At 43.5% G+C, this 16,612-nt stretch overlaps 1 protein-coding gene across 3 annotated transcripts in view; it reads right to left on the minus strand.

Moving 5' to 3' along the window:
* Nucleotides 1-2,687: 2,687 nt before the first annotated feature.
* Nucleotides 2,688-16,612, minus strand: part of REC8 (REC8 meiotic recombination protein) — a 78,286-nt gene continuing 64,361 nt past the window's right edge. For all 3 annotated transcript variants that reach the window (XM_083188050.1, XM_083188058.1, XM_083188042.1), the window contains 8 exons: nucleotides 15,562-15,714; nucleotides 14,382-14,448; nucleotides 14,129-14,238; nucleotides 12,570-12,618; nucleotides 11,613-11,679; nucleotides 3,222-3,329; nucleotides 3,027-3,133; nucleotides 2,688-2,883 (listed from right to left, as the gene is read on the minus strand). In XM_083188050.1, the coding sequence (XP_083044176.1) occupies nucleotides 2,792-2,883; nucleotides 3,027-3,133; nucleotides 3,222-3,329; nucleotides 11,613-11,679; nucleotides 12,570-12,618; nucleotides 14,129-14,238; nucleotides 14,382-14,448; nucleotides 15,562-15,714 (753 nt within the window). In that variant the 3' untranslated portion in view covers nucleotides 2,688-2,791. The remainder of the gene's footprint in view (nucleotides 2,884-3,026; nucleotides 3,134-3,221; nucleotides 3,330-11,612; nucleotides 11,680-12,569; nucleotides 12,619-14,128; nucleotides 14,239-14,381; nucleotides 14,449-15,561; nucleotides 15,715-16,612) is intronic.

The following is a 16,612-nucleotide window of genomic DNA, read 5'->3' on the forward strand; positions in this document are numbered from 1 at the left end:
TTTCCTAGCAAGATCAATCTGTCTGACAGATGCTAAGACCTAATATAACCTCAATTGTGGTCTGAATTCACTTCATTCATTGTGAGAAGTGTACTCTTCTTGTTTGTGCAATAACATCGGTAAAAGACTTAAGACACGTTGCTTCAAACCTGATCTTTTGCTGTACTATCCACTTCCTCAAAAGTCACCCTATCCTGGTCAAAATGTGGTACAGCCTTCTGTACGATGAGCTCCAGGCAAAACTGTTCAGAATAATGCAGGTATAATAAGCTTAAATTTTAGCAGTTCAGATATGTGCAAAAGATAGAAATGCTTTTGTCCCAGTACCTGGTTGATTTTGTGCGAAACCTCTTCCCTGAGACTGTGGTAGCATCTAACTCTGCTCATTTAAGTCTAATTATGTAGCATCTCGCATGATAGGTGACTGAATCTGTTTGTGCTACAAATATTGCATTTTCTGCCTGCAGCAAGAGTCTTTGAGGATTCCCAAGCTTTTAATGGTCACTTGCTGTTCCAACTTCAGTACCACAACCACTGTACACAATTACAATCCCCATTGATTTATGACAAATTGGAAGTTTCTTCTGGTATAGCTCCAAGGGATATGATAACAAGATGTTCAGGGTCGCAATATTCCTGTCTTTTCTGCAACGCGGTCTGGATTTAGGCTTGCTAAAAGCATCTCTGAGAATGCAGGTACCTGCTCTGTCTGTGGTTTCAGAGACAGATTGCGTCTTTACACAACGATTGTACCTTCTTTCTGGGGGTACTACTGGTCCAACCACCGTACACACATCCGATTGCTCCTTGGTACTCCTCTGTAGTACTGGTGGCGCTTTCTGAATCCCTGGTTGAGCCTTTAACATCTGTAGCGTTAAAATGGATGACGGATAAGGTGGTTTTCCTTCAATTGCCTCTGTCAGGAGGGTATTGGATTTAGGGGAGTTACCCTGCCGCTCACCGTTCACCTTGACAAAGCGGTCCTGTATACGAAACCCTCTCACCCAAGGTTGTGTCCAAATTCCATATAAATCAGGAAATTGTGGTTCCGGCCTTTAATTCTTCAAACCTGACTTCTAAAGAGAAGACTCTGGATGTGGTGCGGGCTCTTCAGATCTGTCACTCGCACTGAAATTATCAGACATTCTGATTCTGTTTTTGTCCTCTATGGGTTTCACAAACATGGGTGGCCAGCTCACAAGCAGACTACAGCTCACTGGATTTGTCTGATCATTGCTCACGCTTATGAGAAGGCTGCTCTACCTTTGCCTTCTTTGATTTCGGCTCATTCCACCAGGTCTGTTGGTCCTTCGTGGGCTGCACATCATGGAGTTTCTGCTGAACAGTTGTGCAAGACGGCAACATGGTCCTCGGTCCGTATGTTTCTGATGTTCTATGCCTTTGACACATTTGCTTGGTCACCAGATTCTTCAGATTCACGGCGTCTCCCTCTCTTAATTATATGGCTTTTAGACATCCTCTATGTCTTCCCTGTGGCAAAAAAGAGGAGTTCTAGTAAACCTACTTTCGGTTAACTCCCTTTCTTCGAGGCTTGTGGGACCACAGAGTGTCCATTCTGATGCACTAGTTACAATGGGTGCATATGCAACTTTGGTCACCGGTCCCTTTCCTCTATGTATGAGTAAATGTACTGTTGTGTCTGTAATCTGTCCTCTTTCCTTCTCTGCATCCTGCTGGGACTTGCTACCACACTGAGTGTCCTGTGCTAGGAGGCAGGGTTATAGGGGAGAGGAGCAAGGCATGCTGGGAAGCCCAAAAGCTTTGGAGATTGGTGCCCGGTCCTCTGGATCTGCCTACAACCCACGATGTCTTCCCTGTGGTCCCTGGATCCTCGAAGAAAGGAAGTTAACCGAAGGTAGGTTTACCATAGCTCCTCTTATTGTTTATCCCATTGATTACATTTATTTTAGTGAAGGGGAGAAGAAAGTGATGGTTCTGTTTCCTCAGGATGTGTGTGTAAAGAAAACTTTGGTGTTTTTAGTTATAATTGTTATTTTACCAACATTTTCATCCTGTTACCGTTTAATCTACGTGGATTTTAATAATATGGAAGTATAAGGTTCTGTTTCTGTACTGTTAAATAAAAAGCCATATCATTAAGTATCCCTTATTTAATTTAGGTTATGATGATATTGTGAGAGGTCAGGAAATCAAGCTGGTCATATGCTTATGCAACTTCTTGGAGGGAGAATCGCATAAGATTTCCATTGAACCTCCTGGGAGCTTGCGGTCTTTTTGCATGCGATGTGCGTTCCAATTCACGGCTGCTGCAGGCTGTCTGGTCCGACAAATCTTACCTGCAGCACTTCTAATCTCCGACTCCTATCCAATGCGCATGGGGCCATGCATCGGATCACAATTGGAGACAAAACACGGTTTTTAGCAATAGCGATTTTACTGATCTTTAGACATTCATGGTTGGTGTGATTTGTTTCTAATTAATCCTTTGACATTCATGTCGAGCATGATCAAGTTGAGGCTTTCCATGAGAACTACAGTATCATCCCCAATTTATCCTCAATCTAGCCTTTATTTAATTTGGCTATTAGCTATTTCTTATTCTTAAAACTGTGAATCTTCTTTGATTTCTTGGTATTTTTACCCAGTTTTCTTTACTTTTACTTAGACAGTTTTGTAGTGACAGAAAATAAAATGTGACTGCAAAAGAATTTTAAGAACTTCCACATAAGTTAATTTATTAATAAATTATTCATTTGTATCAACTCATTTCAGATAAAAATAATACGAAACGGGGTAAGCAGTTGTACTGTCAGTCCTGTGAGTAGTGCTTGCCAGGAGTGATGAGTATAAGCCCGTATGGCTCGGTCTGTTCCAGGTGTATAACTTGCTGTGTGCAGAGCACTGTAGAGAAAGTTTAGAGGACAAACTAAACATTTTTGGCATCACAATCTTAACAAACAGTAATGTAGATTATACGATAATACTTAATAATAATTGATTGAATATTATTATTTGAAAAATAAAAATCAATAGTAAACCCTCACCAAGACAGCCAAAGAAGAACCTGGAGACCAACAAGCGAGAACAAGAACTGGGTGCGAGACTGTGGAACTCTGCATGCCCATCACTGTTGAGCTGAGAATATAAATTCCTAAGGTTGGAGAAGAAAATTCATATGAGACCACGTACACTACAAAGGTAAATCAAAGTAATACAGGGACACAGACAATATCTGACACCTTTGTACGTCACTCAGTAATATCTCAGCAGTTTCGGGCATTTCCACGGTCAGCTCTGGAATTTCTGAGACCATTGGTAGAAGTCTGTCATCCTGGATGGAGACGGCTCTGAAAGTCAGCAAAGATTTGCTATGTGACACAAGCAATGGCATTCAAAATATTTTCAAATTAAACATTCTAAAGGGGTGTACACACGGGGGCAATCTGTGCTAAGCAATTTTGCTAAGCAATTTCGCTGGTGTCAAGATCTCCCATGAGGAGCACATACACGCGCAGAGTTTTGTGCTAAGCAATTTCGCTTAAGCCAAAAATTTAAATAGTGGGCGGATTTTCCCAGAGGGCATAAATTGTGTCAGCCATTTTGAGCCCATTGCATTCATTGCTCTGTGGTGAGTTGAGCTCTGACTTGAATCCCTAAACCGTACTTGTTGTGCTGTGCTGTGCAGCCAATATACCTTGGTAAGCTGAGGCGGGCGGGCGTCCGGCGGTGGCTGTAGATGCAGGCAGCCGCGCGGCAAAATTCGTCTCCCTCAGTGATGAGGGGGGAGGGGATAAGTGATGAGGGGGGAGTGGATTCAAGACGTGACCGCGTCCTGTACACACACGCAGTCAGACATGCAGATATTCTAAGCAATCTTACTAGATTGCGTCTGCATGCACTGATTTACTAATCTGGCGATCCCGATGTGCGGGCCCGCGCATCGGGATCGCCCGGAGCATACACACGGTGAGATTTGTGCTTAGTTTCTAAGCAATCTAGTAAGATTGCTTAGAAAATAGCACAGATCGCCCCCGTGTGTACACCCCTTAAGATTATGTAGCTTTTTCTTTAACCATCAATGCATAAACTTATTCTGTAATGCATATACAATCTCTACAGTCATTGTCTGGGACAAGGATTTGATCAGGGAATTCATATTAACCATAAAGGGAACATGTTCCGAGTTGCACACAAAGCATCCATAAGTAGATGATCATGGAAGCCAGATTTGCTACCTTGCATTAATGAGAGTATCCACATGGTTACAAGAGGAAAGCGGCACTGCCAACTTTTGTTTCCATTCCTATTATCGGCACTTACAACAATCCCATGGTGGGTGTAAGAGACCTATCGGCAGCAGGCTTCCATTCGCTATACACATACACACATTAGAATGACACAGGATGTTAGCTACATGCCTGCAGCATTTACACAATAAGAATCTCTTGCGCACATCCTCAATGCTAGCACTCAGAAACATAAGCGTATCTTATGGTTTCTTTTCTGGAATGAATCGGATTAATGCTCTAAAATTATCCTTTTTTATGAATCAAATATGTTTTTGTTAGAAGTTCAAGAAAATTAATCAGAAGAAGCAATCAGTAGAACTGCATGGAAATACAGAGACAAAGAGCAATTATAACAGTAATTACAAAGAACAATAAGAGTAGTAATTTTAATAACAAGTAAACAGTACTTAAGTATCCCCATACACAAATACTACAAGGAAAGTCTGTTCGGTAAATCTCATAGGAAAGCAGTTAAAAATGGTGGTGAGAAGAGGTAAAACCCAAGAGAAGAAATAAAAAAAAGAGGGGGGAAAAAGAAGGATCATTGGGGTCAGGTGGAAGTGTGTGGTGGGGGGGGGGGGTGGAGGGTCATGGACAAGAAGGGAAAAGGGAGCTAGGTAGGAGTCATAGAAAAATAAAAAGAGGAAAAGATATGAATCGGGTATGGTAATAGGGTCGACATGCATCAATGTTTGAAGGTCGACGTGTTTTTAAAATTTTTTATCCCGAATGTCGACAGTCAATATGTACACTAAAAAAGTGCACTGCGTCCCCTCGCATGGATCGCTGCACTCGCCATGCCCTAGTGTGGATGGTAGGGCATGAAATACCGCCTGACGGCACGTCAGCTCATAAAAGGTATGAAAACCCCATGTCGAAGTTTTGACTGTCAACCTAACCCCGTGTTGACCTTCATGTGTGTAGACCTTCAGTGGTCGACCCAATGCATATCGACCTTTTCCTTATCGACTTAGTGACTGTATCCCCATTGTATAACCTATACCATTGAGACCATGTGTTGTGATGGTTGTCAACCATATTGGTTATGTACTCGGTCTTGGATACAAACCAAACACAATTGAGAAGTTCCAGATGAGTTGGAGGAGAATGTCGTTTCCAAGATCTAGCAATTTGGTATTTGGATGCACAGGAAATATGTAGAACCAGTTTATTATCAGGTATAGAAAGCTGGCATACTGGGGAACACAAAAGCAACGAGGCAGGGGAGAGTGGAGGACATGAGGGGGATATGACAGATTGAACCATCAACCAAAATGGGGCAATATTAAGACATGTCCACCAGTACAAAGTATGAAAAATGTATCCCCCATGGCCACAGTGTCTCCAACATAGATTAGAGGTGGTCGGGCACATTTTGAAGGAGACGTTCTGGTACAACATACCAGCAAGAGTAAACTTTATACGAATTCTCCTTAATGGAGACACTAATGGAACATTTTGATACATTAAGATGAATTGCTTTCCAAGTTTCTTCTCCCAGAGATGTACCCAGATCATGTTCCCAGGAAAGTTCATGGTCCTCCTGAGCATGGTGATCCTGAGACAGGACAGAATAGATGTGGGAGATAATGCTCCTATCTGTCGAATGATAAATACAAAGGCATTCTATTGCAGTAGGAGTAGGGTGGCCAATCTCGGGATTGGCGGGATCCCGGGATTTGGCCCCTAAAATGCTGGAATTTCAATCCCGGGATTGGAGTTTCCAATCCCGGGATTTTGGGATTAGATGGCACATGTGCAGTCTAATGCCGGGCAGCGTCTGAGCTGGTGCTCAGACACTGCCTGGCTTCTCCCATCCCAGGCAATGCGGCTCTGCGCAGCGTGATGACGTCAGAGGTCACGCTGCGCATGCCACACAACAGCCTCACAGTCCTGTGCGCACCGCGCTGGCCTCCGAGACCACCACCCACCGAGGCTGACCCCCGTACCATCACCCGACGTCCACCCGCCCAGGCTGCATCACCGCACCTGTAAGTATATATGCGGGCGGGGTGGGTTTTTGCATTAGGGAAGCCAATCCCGGGATTAGGCATTTTTCAATCCTGAATTCCGGGATTGAAAAAATGCCCCAGGATTGGCATCCCTAAATGGTATGTAGAATTTTCAGGGATGGAAGAGATACTGTATGCGGTTACACAGTTCCAAATTTGGAGATATTGGTAAAAACAGGATTGTTGGAGGGAGTGTCTCTTACAGAGTTCAGAGATAGAATGGGGAGCAGACCCACTAAGTAAGTGCTGAAATCAGGAAATGCCAGCTGCCAACCAGGTAGAAGCCTTATGCGGTAAATTGCCAGGAATAAAAGAGGGATGATGCCCATAGAGGAGTTCGGAGCACGGGGTAAGTGGACAGCGCAAACTTGGAGGAGAGATGATCTCAGAGAGACGGAGTCAGGGCAATTGAAGGTACAGAGATGGCTAAGCAGTGCCTGTGCTGGCAGAGAAGCCTAGGGAGATCAGAGACAGCAGCAACCTTGCACAGATCAGATTCTAAGTCTACCGTAAGTTTGGTAACCTTAGGCTACTAAGTGGCTAAAGGACCAAATAGATGGACTTGACTAGTGCCAGGGTAGAATCTCTCACCCTAGAATGTTGCCACATTCTACAAAAATTCACAAACCCATACATTGGTAAAGATTAGTGCAGAAAGTGGGCATCTCTGCCAAGTGCCATTGGAGATGGTAAAAGCGTCTGAGAGTTGGACCTCTGATAGAACTGAGGTTGTAGGAATGTGATAGAGAACCTTAATTGCCTGGAGAAATTTGTCTTCAAAACCAAAGATACGCAAAGTATTAGTCATAAATAGCTAGAAAATATTCTACCATAAGCCTTCTTGGCATCGAGGGCTAGAAGGATATATGGTAGCTTGAGGGTGGTGAATAAGGTTCACTCTTAAGTTTTGTGGCTTGGCATGTGGGGACAAAGCCTACAATACCTAATCTGGGTGGATGAGAGGGTAGAATGGGGTTTTACCTATTTGCTAAGATTTTGGCATACAGCTTAAGATCAGTGTTGAGAAGAGAAATCGGTCAATAATTTGTCACCAGCTGGGGTCTTTACCTGGCTTCAGAATAACTTATCTATGCCTGAGTGGTATCCAGGGGGAAACACTGCCATCAAAAATGTGGTTAAAGGAGGTCATGAGAAGGGGTATGAGAGGAGCTTAAAAAGGTTTTCTAGTAGGAAAAGGGAAATCCATCTGTGCACGGGGCTTTAGAAGGTTTCTGGGATTTAAGAGCTATGCTATGTTATGTTAAGGCTAAGAGGCGTAGAAGTTGAAGAATCAATTTGAGGTTGGTCATAAAAATGTCGGTTCCTCGAGTTCTATATGTCCATGGACGACATAACCCTGTCCGGTTCTTCTAACCACAAAACTTTCCAGACAATATGGGCCCCCTGGCTCTTTTTCAAAGACACCCTTTCCTACCTAAATTACACTAGGACTTAACCAAATAATAACAGCTAAACTACCAACATGTAAACGCCCCCCCCCCCCGGGCAACCAACATCCCCCCTCCTCCACCCCCAGACCCCCTGCTCTCATACCCTTTACTCATCTTCCCCCCTTTGCTGCTTACCCTGACTGGTCTGGTGACTCTCTCTAGACCCCTTTCCCTCACAGTTACGATTAAAATTTGAATATGTTTTTATTATCTACAGGTTATTGCACCTATATCTAACAAATATTCAACTCTTATGTCTAGAAAAGAATATGTTAAGAATTTTCATATGCAAAGCCCGACTGCGTCGGTTGTTAAGTAACCTATGTTTCCTTTTTTTTTTGTTACGCACATTTCTTTCAATAAAAACTTTAATGCAAAAAAAAAAAAAGTCGGTTTAGCCGTCAAAGAGATCTGTCTTTTCTAAGAGTGTTGCATGGAGAGTGGATTTTGCTGAAGCTAGTTGCTTGTATATGGTGTCAGCAGTGGTACGGACTTGGTCTGTGAGGGTTCAGAGGCGGTGGTTATGGTCGTTATTTCTATATGAGTCCTTTGAAACCTCAGTAATCTTAGTCCATTATTGAGGGACTTTCAAGAGCGTCTTATTAAGTCGCCAGGAAACTCGGGCAACCGGGGTATCTAAAAGTCAAAAACTATAGAGATCGGACCACAGGTTAGATATGATTTAAGAATCAATAAGATGTTTGGAGACAAGAAGGTTACAGACAATTAGATTAATCCTGGAGTATGAGTGATGGGGAGCAGAATAAAAGGTGTAGTCTCTGAGGGGTTGAGAGCGTGCCATGTGTTAGAGACACCAGCTTCCAAGACATGTTCTGGGAGATTTGTCTAAAGCCAAGTCAAAGGCACAGTTGGTCTTCACACAAAAGCAAGTAGCCCTTATGTCGCTTATGAATGATACCACAAAAATGTAAAACCGTGTTGTTGACCTACATTAGGGGCATAAATATTGGTGATCGTCACCGCCATATGTTTAAGCATGCCAGTCAAAATAATATAGCGACCTACTGAGTCAATGTTGATAGCGCTTTGAGTAAAGGGCAATTTATTGTTAATTAAAATTTCTACTCCATTGTGTTTGATAGTTCTGGAAGAGTAAAACACATTGGGGAAGTGCTTAGAGAGCAAGGTAGGGTGACATGGGTCTCTTGCAAAAGGACTATGGGCCTTATTCAGGTCCGTTCACAAAAGCTGTTCCTTCGCACGTGGGCCGATTTTACTGCGCATGTGTGCACCCACTGCGAATAGTCCGATCACAGTGCATGCACCTAGGACAGCGGGTGGGGGGCGGAGAGTGGCGAGGGGCAGCCCCCAACCCGCCAGCATTTCATGGGAATGCTGGGCATTCACATGCTAATGAGGCCGTGACATGGGCTCTGGGGCGGGCTCTCAGCCCGCCAACTTTTTTACGAACATGTACGCATACGTCAGAGCACCCTTACATATGTGTGCACGTTCCACACCATCGAATGATGTGGGTGTTCCCCCGCAGGCTGCGAATGGATGTGTATGTAAAACATCCATTCGCAACCACTGAGAAGGAACGTGCCTTGCGAATGGTGGGCTGGCTTACCACCATTCGCAAGGCAGGGTTAGGTTGACTTGCATCCAAGCAAATTAACAAGATTAACCCCCTATGTCTGCCTTCAGGTTGTGCAGTTGTGACCATTTCCAGGGGGGTTAAGTCCCGGGACATTCAGTGACACTACAGTCAAAAACATGCTAGGAGAGGGGAGGGAGGGGAATAAAAGAAAAGAAACTCAGAGAAGGTGACAAGGATTGGGAAAGCCAGTAAGGGTTCCTGGCTCATAAGGGGAGAGAGGGGTGAGGACAGAAAATGGAGAGGAAAGGGGTACGTAGACCCGACCAAAAAAGATGGAAGGGAATGTACACAGAGAGCAGGACAGATTCACTATATGAAAATTGTACTACAGTAGAATGAGTAGAGATCTGGGTGAACAACTTATTACTGGCAGTAATGAAATAACAACATCAATACAGTGATGGTGTGGAGGGGAGGGCTGATATGAGGAGTAACAATGTCTAAGTGTCTAGAACAAAATTATTACAAAAGAGCACAAGGGGGTAATGAGGAAGCAGGGGCTGTGCTGGGAGAATGGCCAGTAGGTCCTTGCATTCATGTAGATCACAATGTTTTCTTTTTCCATTCAGATCAACAATGAGCTTGAAGGGGAAACCCCATCGTTACAGTAGCTGAATCTCCTGTCGAGAAGAGCTTTGATGTGCCAGAACTCTACAATTGGCAATGGTTAAGGGGAAAAGATCTTGGTAGAATTGGGGTTTAGCGGAGTCAAAAAGAAATAAGGGGTTTGTCCTTGTAACTGAGAGTGCATAAGCACATCTTGAGGAGGTTCATTATCCTTGGGCCATGGGTTTAGGCCATAGACTGAAAGGTGAGCCGTTTCCAATTTTAGTATCTGAGAGCCAAGAGCAGAAATTAGGAAAGAGAACAGACGGTTTAGGTATAGTTCCAAGGTATCAGGGGTAATGAACTTTGGAATATTACAAGTGCGGATATTAATTCTTTATTCCAGATTCTCCAAATCTTCATTCTTTTTGTGAAGGTCTGAAAGCTTGGTAACAATGCTATGCCCACAGTGTCTCCACAGCTGGGGATGGAGAGATAATCCAGGTGTGAAAAGGTAATGGTAAAGAGCCTCCAAACTGGCCCAAGTACAGCCAGGCAAGCTACACCCAAAACTATCCTTTTTTTTTATTTTTTTTATGAAAATGTATGGAGGTTATGTGCCTGATGTATTGATGTCAGGAGTTATGCCTCCGGAATGTATTAGAGAAACTATAGAATAAAAAAGGTATGGATTTTTTGTTTTTTTAGTCCTCTAAACCTCGAAGGTGTTTATATCTCCCATAATAGCATCCTCACTGCCTTCCTGAGTGCACACCCAGGGAGAAATGTTCATACACTCTGCAGTTAAAGTGGCAATTGTTCAATCTTTTGATGCTGAGTCAAACTGGGTCAGTCCATCTTCCTATGCTAGTCCCAGGCAGTAAAATTAATTCCTTTTGACCAACAGATGGATTTTTTATTTGGGTTGTTTTTTTTCTTGATAGCTTATGTTTATTGCGTACAGATGTGTCCACATCTATCCTCTATGACAGGGCTGGGCAACACCGGCCCTCCAGATGTTAGTGAACTACACATCCCAGCATGCCTTGCATCAGTTTCAGCATGGCCACATAGCAAAACTAATGCAAAGCATCCTGGGATGTGTAGTTCACTAACATCTGGAGGGCCGGTGTTGCCCAGCCCTGCTCTATGAACTACAAGTTGTATTACACATACTGTGTGTGACTAGGTAGCGCCAAGCATCTTTACATGTGGCTTTTTCTGGTACACTGTGTCTTTGTTGCAAAACTGTGTGGATAGGATACCCAAGAGGTTCTGCTGATAAAAATTATGTTTTATTATAAAATGTAGCATTTCGTATGCAGATACAACCGTAGACACACCCAGAATATAGGCGTTTTAATCCGCAGAAGCTGCGCGTGCATCCTGTTTGCACCACCCTGCAAACAAGCATTGTACGGCAAAAATCACGTGCAAAAGCCCAAGGCAATACCGAGTCACACCACGGCACGGCATGACTAGAAGGGCTGTATAACAGGCAAGGAGGCTAGATTTATGTAGACCCATTTGTACCTCTGTGTGTTTCTTTAATCCGCGTATCATCGGTGGCTAAAATTTTTAAAAGGCAATAGAAATATATGATAAACCTGTGGCTGCTTAGCATTTATTTATATTTCCATTGTAATTCTATTGATCAAAATTGCCTTGTCGAGCAGCCAGTGAGTGACATTGTTCTGGAATATTATGTTACCTTCTCTCTTCAGGGGTAAACAAAATGGGCCGAGACCGCTCCTCTTCAGACACTTCCAAAGAGATTTCTAAAATGTAGAAGAAAAATGTTAGTAACCCTTGGAATGTAGGTGTTTGTATAAGTAACTATATACGGTATGTTGTGAATCTCTCTAAGGCAAACACAACTCACTATCCATTTGATGAGATCCATTACCAGCTGATTATTTGTAGCAGCGGGCAGTGGCCACTGCTATAAGCATTTCATATCCAACAGCCCGTTCACCTCCTAACATTACAGCATACTTGCAGGAAGAAAAGAATAAAGTGTGTTCTGCGCTCACTAAATAGCAGCTTTTAGTGGGTTTGAATATGGCTGGTTGGTTAAATAGAAGCGCTTGTATAATTGATTATGTAGAATAAATGAGAAATAAATAAAAAAATAGAAGTGCTTTGCCGCTCCAAGAATAAAAAGGTAATAATAAAACAATGTTTACAGCCCTTTCCGGGCATTTGGGGGTTGCGGGTCCTAGCTGTGGTCTTGAAGAGTAGCACTATTTGTGAAGATCCCGGCAGCTCTAACTGTCCCTAAGCTTACCTAGATCTTCTGGCCTTCTATTCTTCGTCCACGTTGTCTGTGTCCCGGACTTCCGCGAGTGTGCCGCGTCTGCCGGAAGTTCGGGTTTGAGGACTTCTGGTATCGGCGGTGTGCGGACTTGCGTCTTCCCCGGCTTCCAATGCGTTTTGAGAGACAAGCGCTCTTTGTCAAGGAGAGCCCGGAAAGGGCTGTAAACATTGTTTTATTACCTTTTTATTCTTTGAGCGGCAAAGCACTTTTATTATTTAATTTATTTCTCATTTATTCTACATAATCAATTATACAAGCGCTTTTATTTAACCGTTACACGTTACAGTCCTACATGAGAGACCTTTGAGAAGTCTCCACAACTGGTAAAATGCAGGAAGACTATCGGCCCACCTGAGGACATCAGTAGACTGACAGCAGATTCTGTGGCTGCGCGGACCATCTGAAGAAAGAGACATGACATGTTTCAGCATCGATAGTCTTCTGCTACCAACATATTCTACCATCCTTAATATTCTTATTGTTGAAGATGTTATTACATTGTGCAATAAATATCTAAAACTGACCACACACTACATACAGTAATTTGTTATGTCCACTCTGCACATTCGTAGTATAGTGAACACACACAACTTACCGGTTTATGAATGTGTGGTTGCAACTTTCCATGCTGCTGAGATGCAGTACATTTACCATGTAACAATATAAAGATGAATGAAAAGTGGTGATGTTGCCCATAGCAACCAATCAGACTATCATTTCTCTATGCATCCTAGAACATGATAGACGGAGTGTGATTGGTTGCTATAGGCAACATCACCTCTTCATATTTTTTTTGGTACTTGTTTCCTAGCACGGCCACAATCTTATGGATCGTGTACCTTTAAGTTAAGGTACACGATGGACCCTATTTCCTTTGAAATCAGGTCCATTTTGCCGGCAAAGATACAAAATCGGGGGCATCGCGTCGGTCGGGACCATTAACATTGGTCCCGACGCGACCGACGCGATGCCCCCGATTTCCCCATAGGCTTCAATGTTAAAATATTTTTTAACATTGAAATTGTGAGGATCGCGTCGGTCTTGTGCCATTATAATGGCACAAGATGAGAAGGACTTGATTAAGTCCATCTCACCTTTAAAAAAATGTGAAAAATGTGAAATGGGCCAATATGACCCATTTCACATTATAGATGTCCCCGTCGTCACCCCACGATAGACGCCAACCCGAAGCGTGGCGAGCGCAGCGGTGCGCGTCCTCCGACCTTTTCATTCCCCTACTATCCACTAGGGCGTGGAGTGAGAATAGAATAGTGTGGCGAGCGCAGCGAGGCGAGCGAGGGGACACGGATACCTTCACAGGTAAACGCGTCCCTTCGCGGGCTTCACAGGTATCCGCGTCCCCTCGCGGGGCTCGCCACGCTTCTGGCTCGCTGCGCTCGCCACACTATTCTATTCTCACTCCACGCCCTAGTGGATAGTAGGGGAATGAAAAGGTCGGAGGACGCGCACCGCCGCCCCTCGCGGGCTCGCTGCGCTCGCCACGCTTCGGGTTGGCGTCTATCGTGGGGTGGGGTATACGTCGTTAAATTTGGGGGTCTAGGGAATATTTTACATTGAATCCAATGTAAAATCGGGTCCCAGGGACCCGATTTACATTTCATTCAATCAAAAAATCGGGTCGGTCGCGTCGATCGCATCGCATGCGACCAAATCGCATGCGATGCGATCGACCCGATGTAAATCGGTGTGGCCGTGCTAGGAAACCAGTACCTTTTTTTTTTTTTTAGGAACTTTAGTAAATTTACCATGTAATGTCACCATATATCGGAATGCGCAGTATGTGGACACAATATATTGATACATGGTATTGGGCCGTTGTGGGATTGCTGGAACGATACAGTGTGTACCTATATAATCAGTGGTGTATCTCTTTTGCTGCCTGCTCTCACCTCCAGCTCACTCATGGATTCCTCCTCCCTCTCCTGCTGGATATACTGCCGGGGCTCCAGCAAGGCACACCTAGTCCACAGTGCAGTCAACTCTGGGGCCATGAATTGCTCTAATAGGAGCAAAAAAGAGGTGCTACAAATAATATCATTTTAATGTCATAGTATATGGCATAACAACATAAAATAACAAAGAAAATATGAAGTTAAATAGAAAGCTCAACATTAAAGGGAATCAATAAGTTACTGTACTCACGATAGGTTGGAGATGTAAAGAGAGATTCCGGGGTTCTAGGCTTCATATTTTGCAGTGTCACAGGGACCTGAAGCATTAGAATGATGTAATTCACTATTCAGCCTACGTTACTCTGGGTAACAACCTATGTTACCAGTCCTGAAACATGTTTTACCCCCAAGGCCTTTATACCCTCTGCCTAACTACTGTCACAGATACATGTGTGTGTTTTTTATGTGTGTGTATATATATATATATATATATATATATATATATATAATAAATGTCCTCCAGTAGTGGCACTCACATCTCTTACAAGTATGTACGATAACACTGTATAAGTTATCAACGTTTCAGTATTTATTTACCGTCTTCACTATCCTGAAGACGGTAAATAAATACTGAAACATTGATAACTTCTACAGTGTTATCGTACATTATTGTAAGAGATGTGAGTGCCACTACTGGAGGACTTATATGGAACTCGCTGCACTTTTGGTTCTGACAGTTACAGGGGGTACCAGTCAAAGGTATTGGAGTTAAATGAGTAATGGATATACTGCTTTGTGTGTGTATATGTAAATATAATATTATAAATAACTAATCTCATCAGTCCATAGTTAGGTTAAATTGGATGGCTAAATAACCATACTGACTCAATGGGTCATTTGTGCCAATATGTAACCTACAAGAGTATAATTGTTAGTATATGTGTGTGTTAGTTGATTTGTAGAGTATTCCTCCGATACTAATAATTTTCAATCATCACTATGGGCCTTATTCTAGTTCACTCTTTCTGACAAAATCCTTCTTAGATTAACAAAACCATATGCACTGCAGGGGGGGGCAGATGTAAAATGTGCAGAGGGAATTAGATTTGGGTGAGTTATTTTGTTTCGGTGCAAGGTAAATACTGGCTGCTTTATTTTTACACTGCAATATAGATCTCACTTTGAAGTAAAACCCCACCCAAATCTAACTCTCTCTGCACAAGTAACATCTGCCCCACCTGCAGTGCACATGGTTTTGTCCATCTAAGAAGGAATTTGTCAGGAAGAGTGAACTAGAATAACCCCGTATGTTCCAACACTGATGCAGTAATCACTGATGCATGTAGAATGTCATTGGTTGCTATGGGCAACATCCTATCTTCAACAGAACTCCCATCTTAGTAAATGCACCCCTTAGTGTAATCACATACCGCTGCTTGGGTATGAATGTATGGATCTTTTGTTTGCTCTTGCATAATTCTGCTTCCAATCTGTATCTCGCTGTCAATAATTACACTGCTTCTTCTCACAGAGTGCCTGGCAGCGGGGCGATCTGCAGTCTCAGGTGACTCCACCAGCACCAACTATTCAGAATAGAATGCAAAACACAGCATACTGTATGTGAGGAAAGGGGGGTAGCTAAGCACTGTATAGTCTTATACAAAGCGCACATGCCCATGGTCTATACCAGTGGTCGAAGTGGGGGTATGGAAAAGCTAAGAATGTTGTTCAGCACGCACGCTCCAGAAAAGGGGGTGTGGCCACTTAAAGGGGGCATGGTCACACAAAGCTGGAGGAGTGGCTTCATCACAATAGGGGTGTGGCCATGAATGCCACATACCATAATACTCAATGCACATGACGCCACACACCATAATTCCCATTACACATGACGCAACACACTAATGCCCATTACACATTATACTATACACTGTAATGCCCATTACACATGACGCAACACACCGTAATTCCCATTACACATTATACCACATAACGGAATGCCCATTACACATGACGCAACACACCGTAATGCCCATTACACATGACGCAACACACTGTAATGCCCATTACATATTATACCACACTGTAATGCCCATTACACATGGCCCAACACACCGTAATGCCCATTACACATTATACCACACAACGGAATGCCCATTACACATGATGCTACACACCAATAGGGATTAGGGTGGGGAGATGACAGGCTGGGCCAGGGGTCAGGGTGCATAATATGCCTTGAGTAGTGTGGCTGGGATCCCCTGATGATTTTTTTTCTCCCCTTCCTGCAGCAGAGATGGAGGAGATTCCGCAGCCATTCACTGCAGCACACAGGAGGCTGGCTCCTGGTGATAGCAAAAGGTAGGGAGATGACAGGCTGGGCCAGGGGTCAGGGTGCATTGTACCCCCTGCTGTCTATTTATTTAAGATCCGTCGCGGCCACCCACCGAGAGAAAGGCAGCGAGATGACAGCAGTCTTCA

This window comes from Crinia signifera, chromosome 1, assembly GCF_055691185.1.
Source record: "Crinia signifera chromosome 1, ASM5569118v1, whole genome shotgun sequence".
Classification (NCBI taxonomy): Eukaryota; Metazoa; Chordata; class Amphibia; order Anura; family Myobatrachidae; genus Crinia; species Crinia signifera.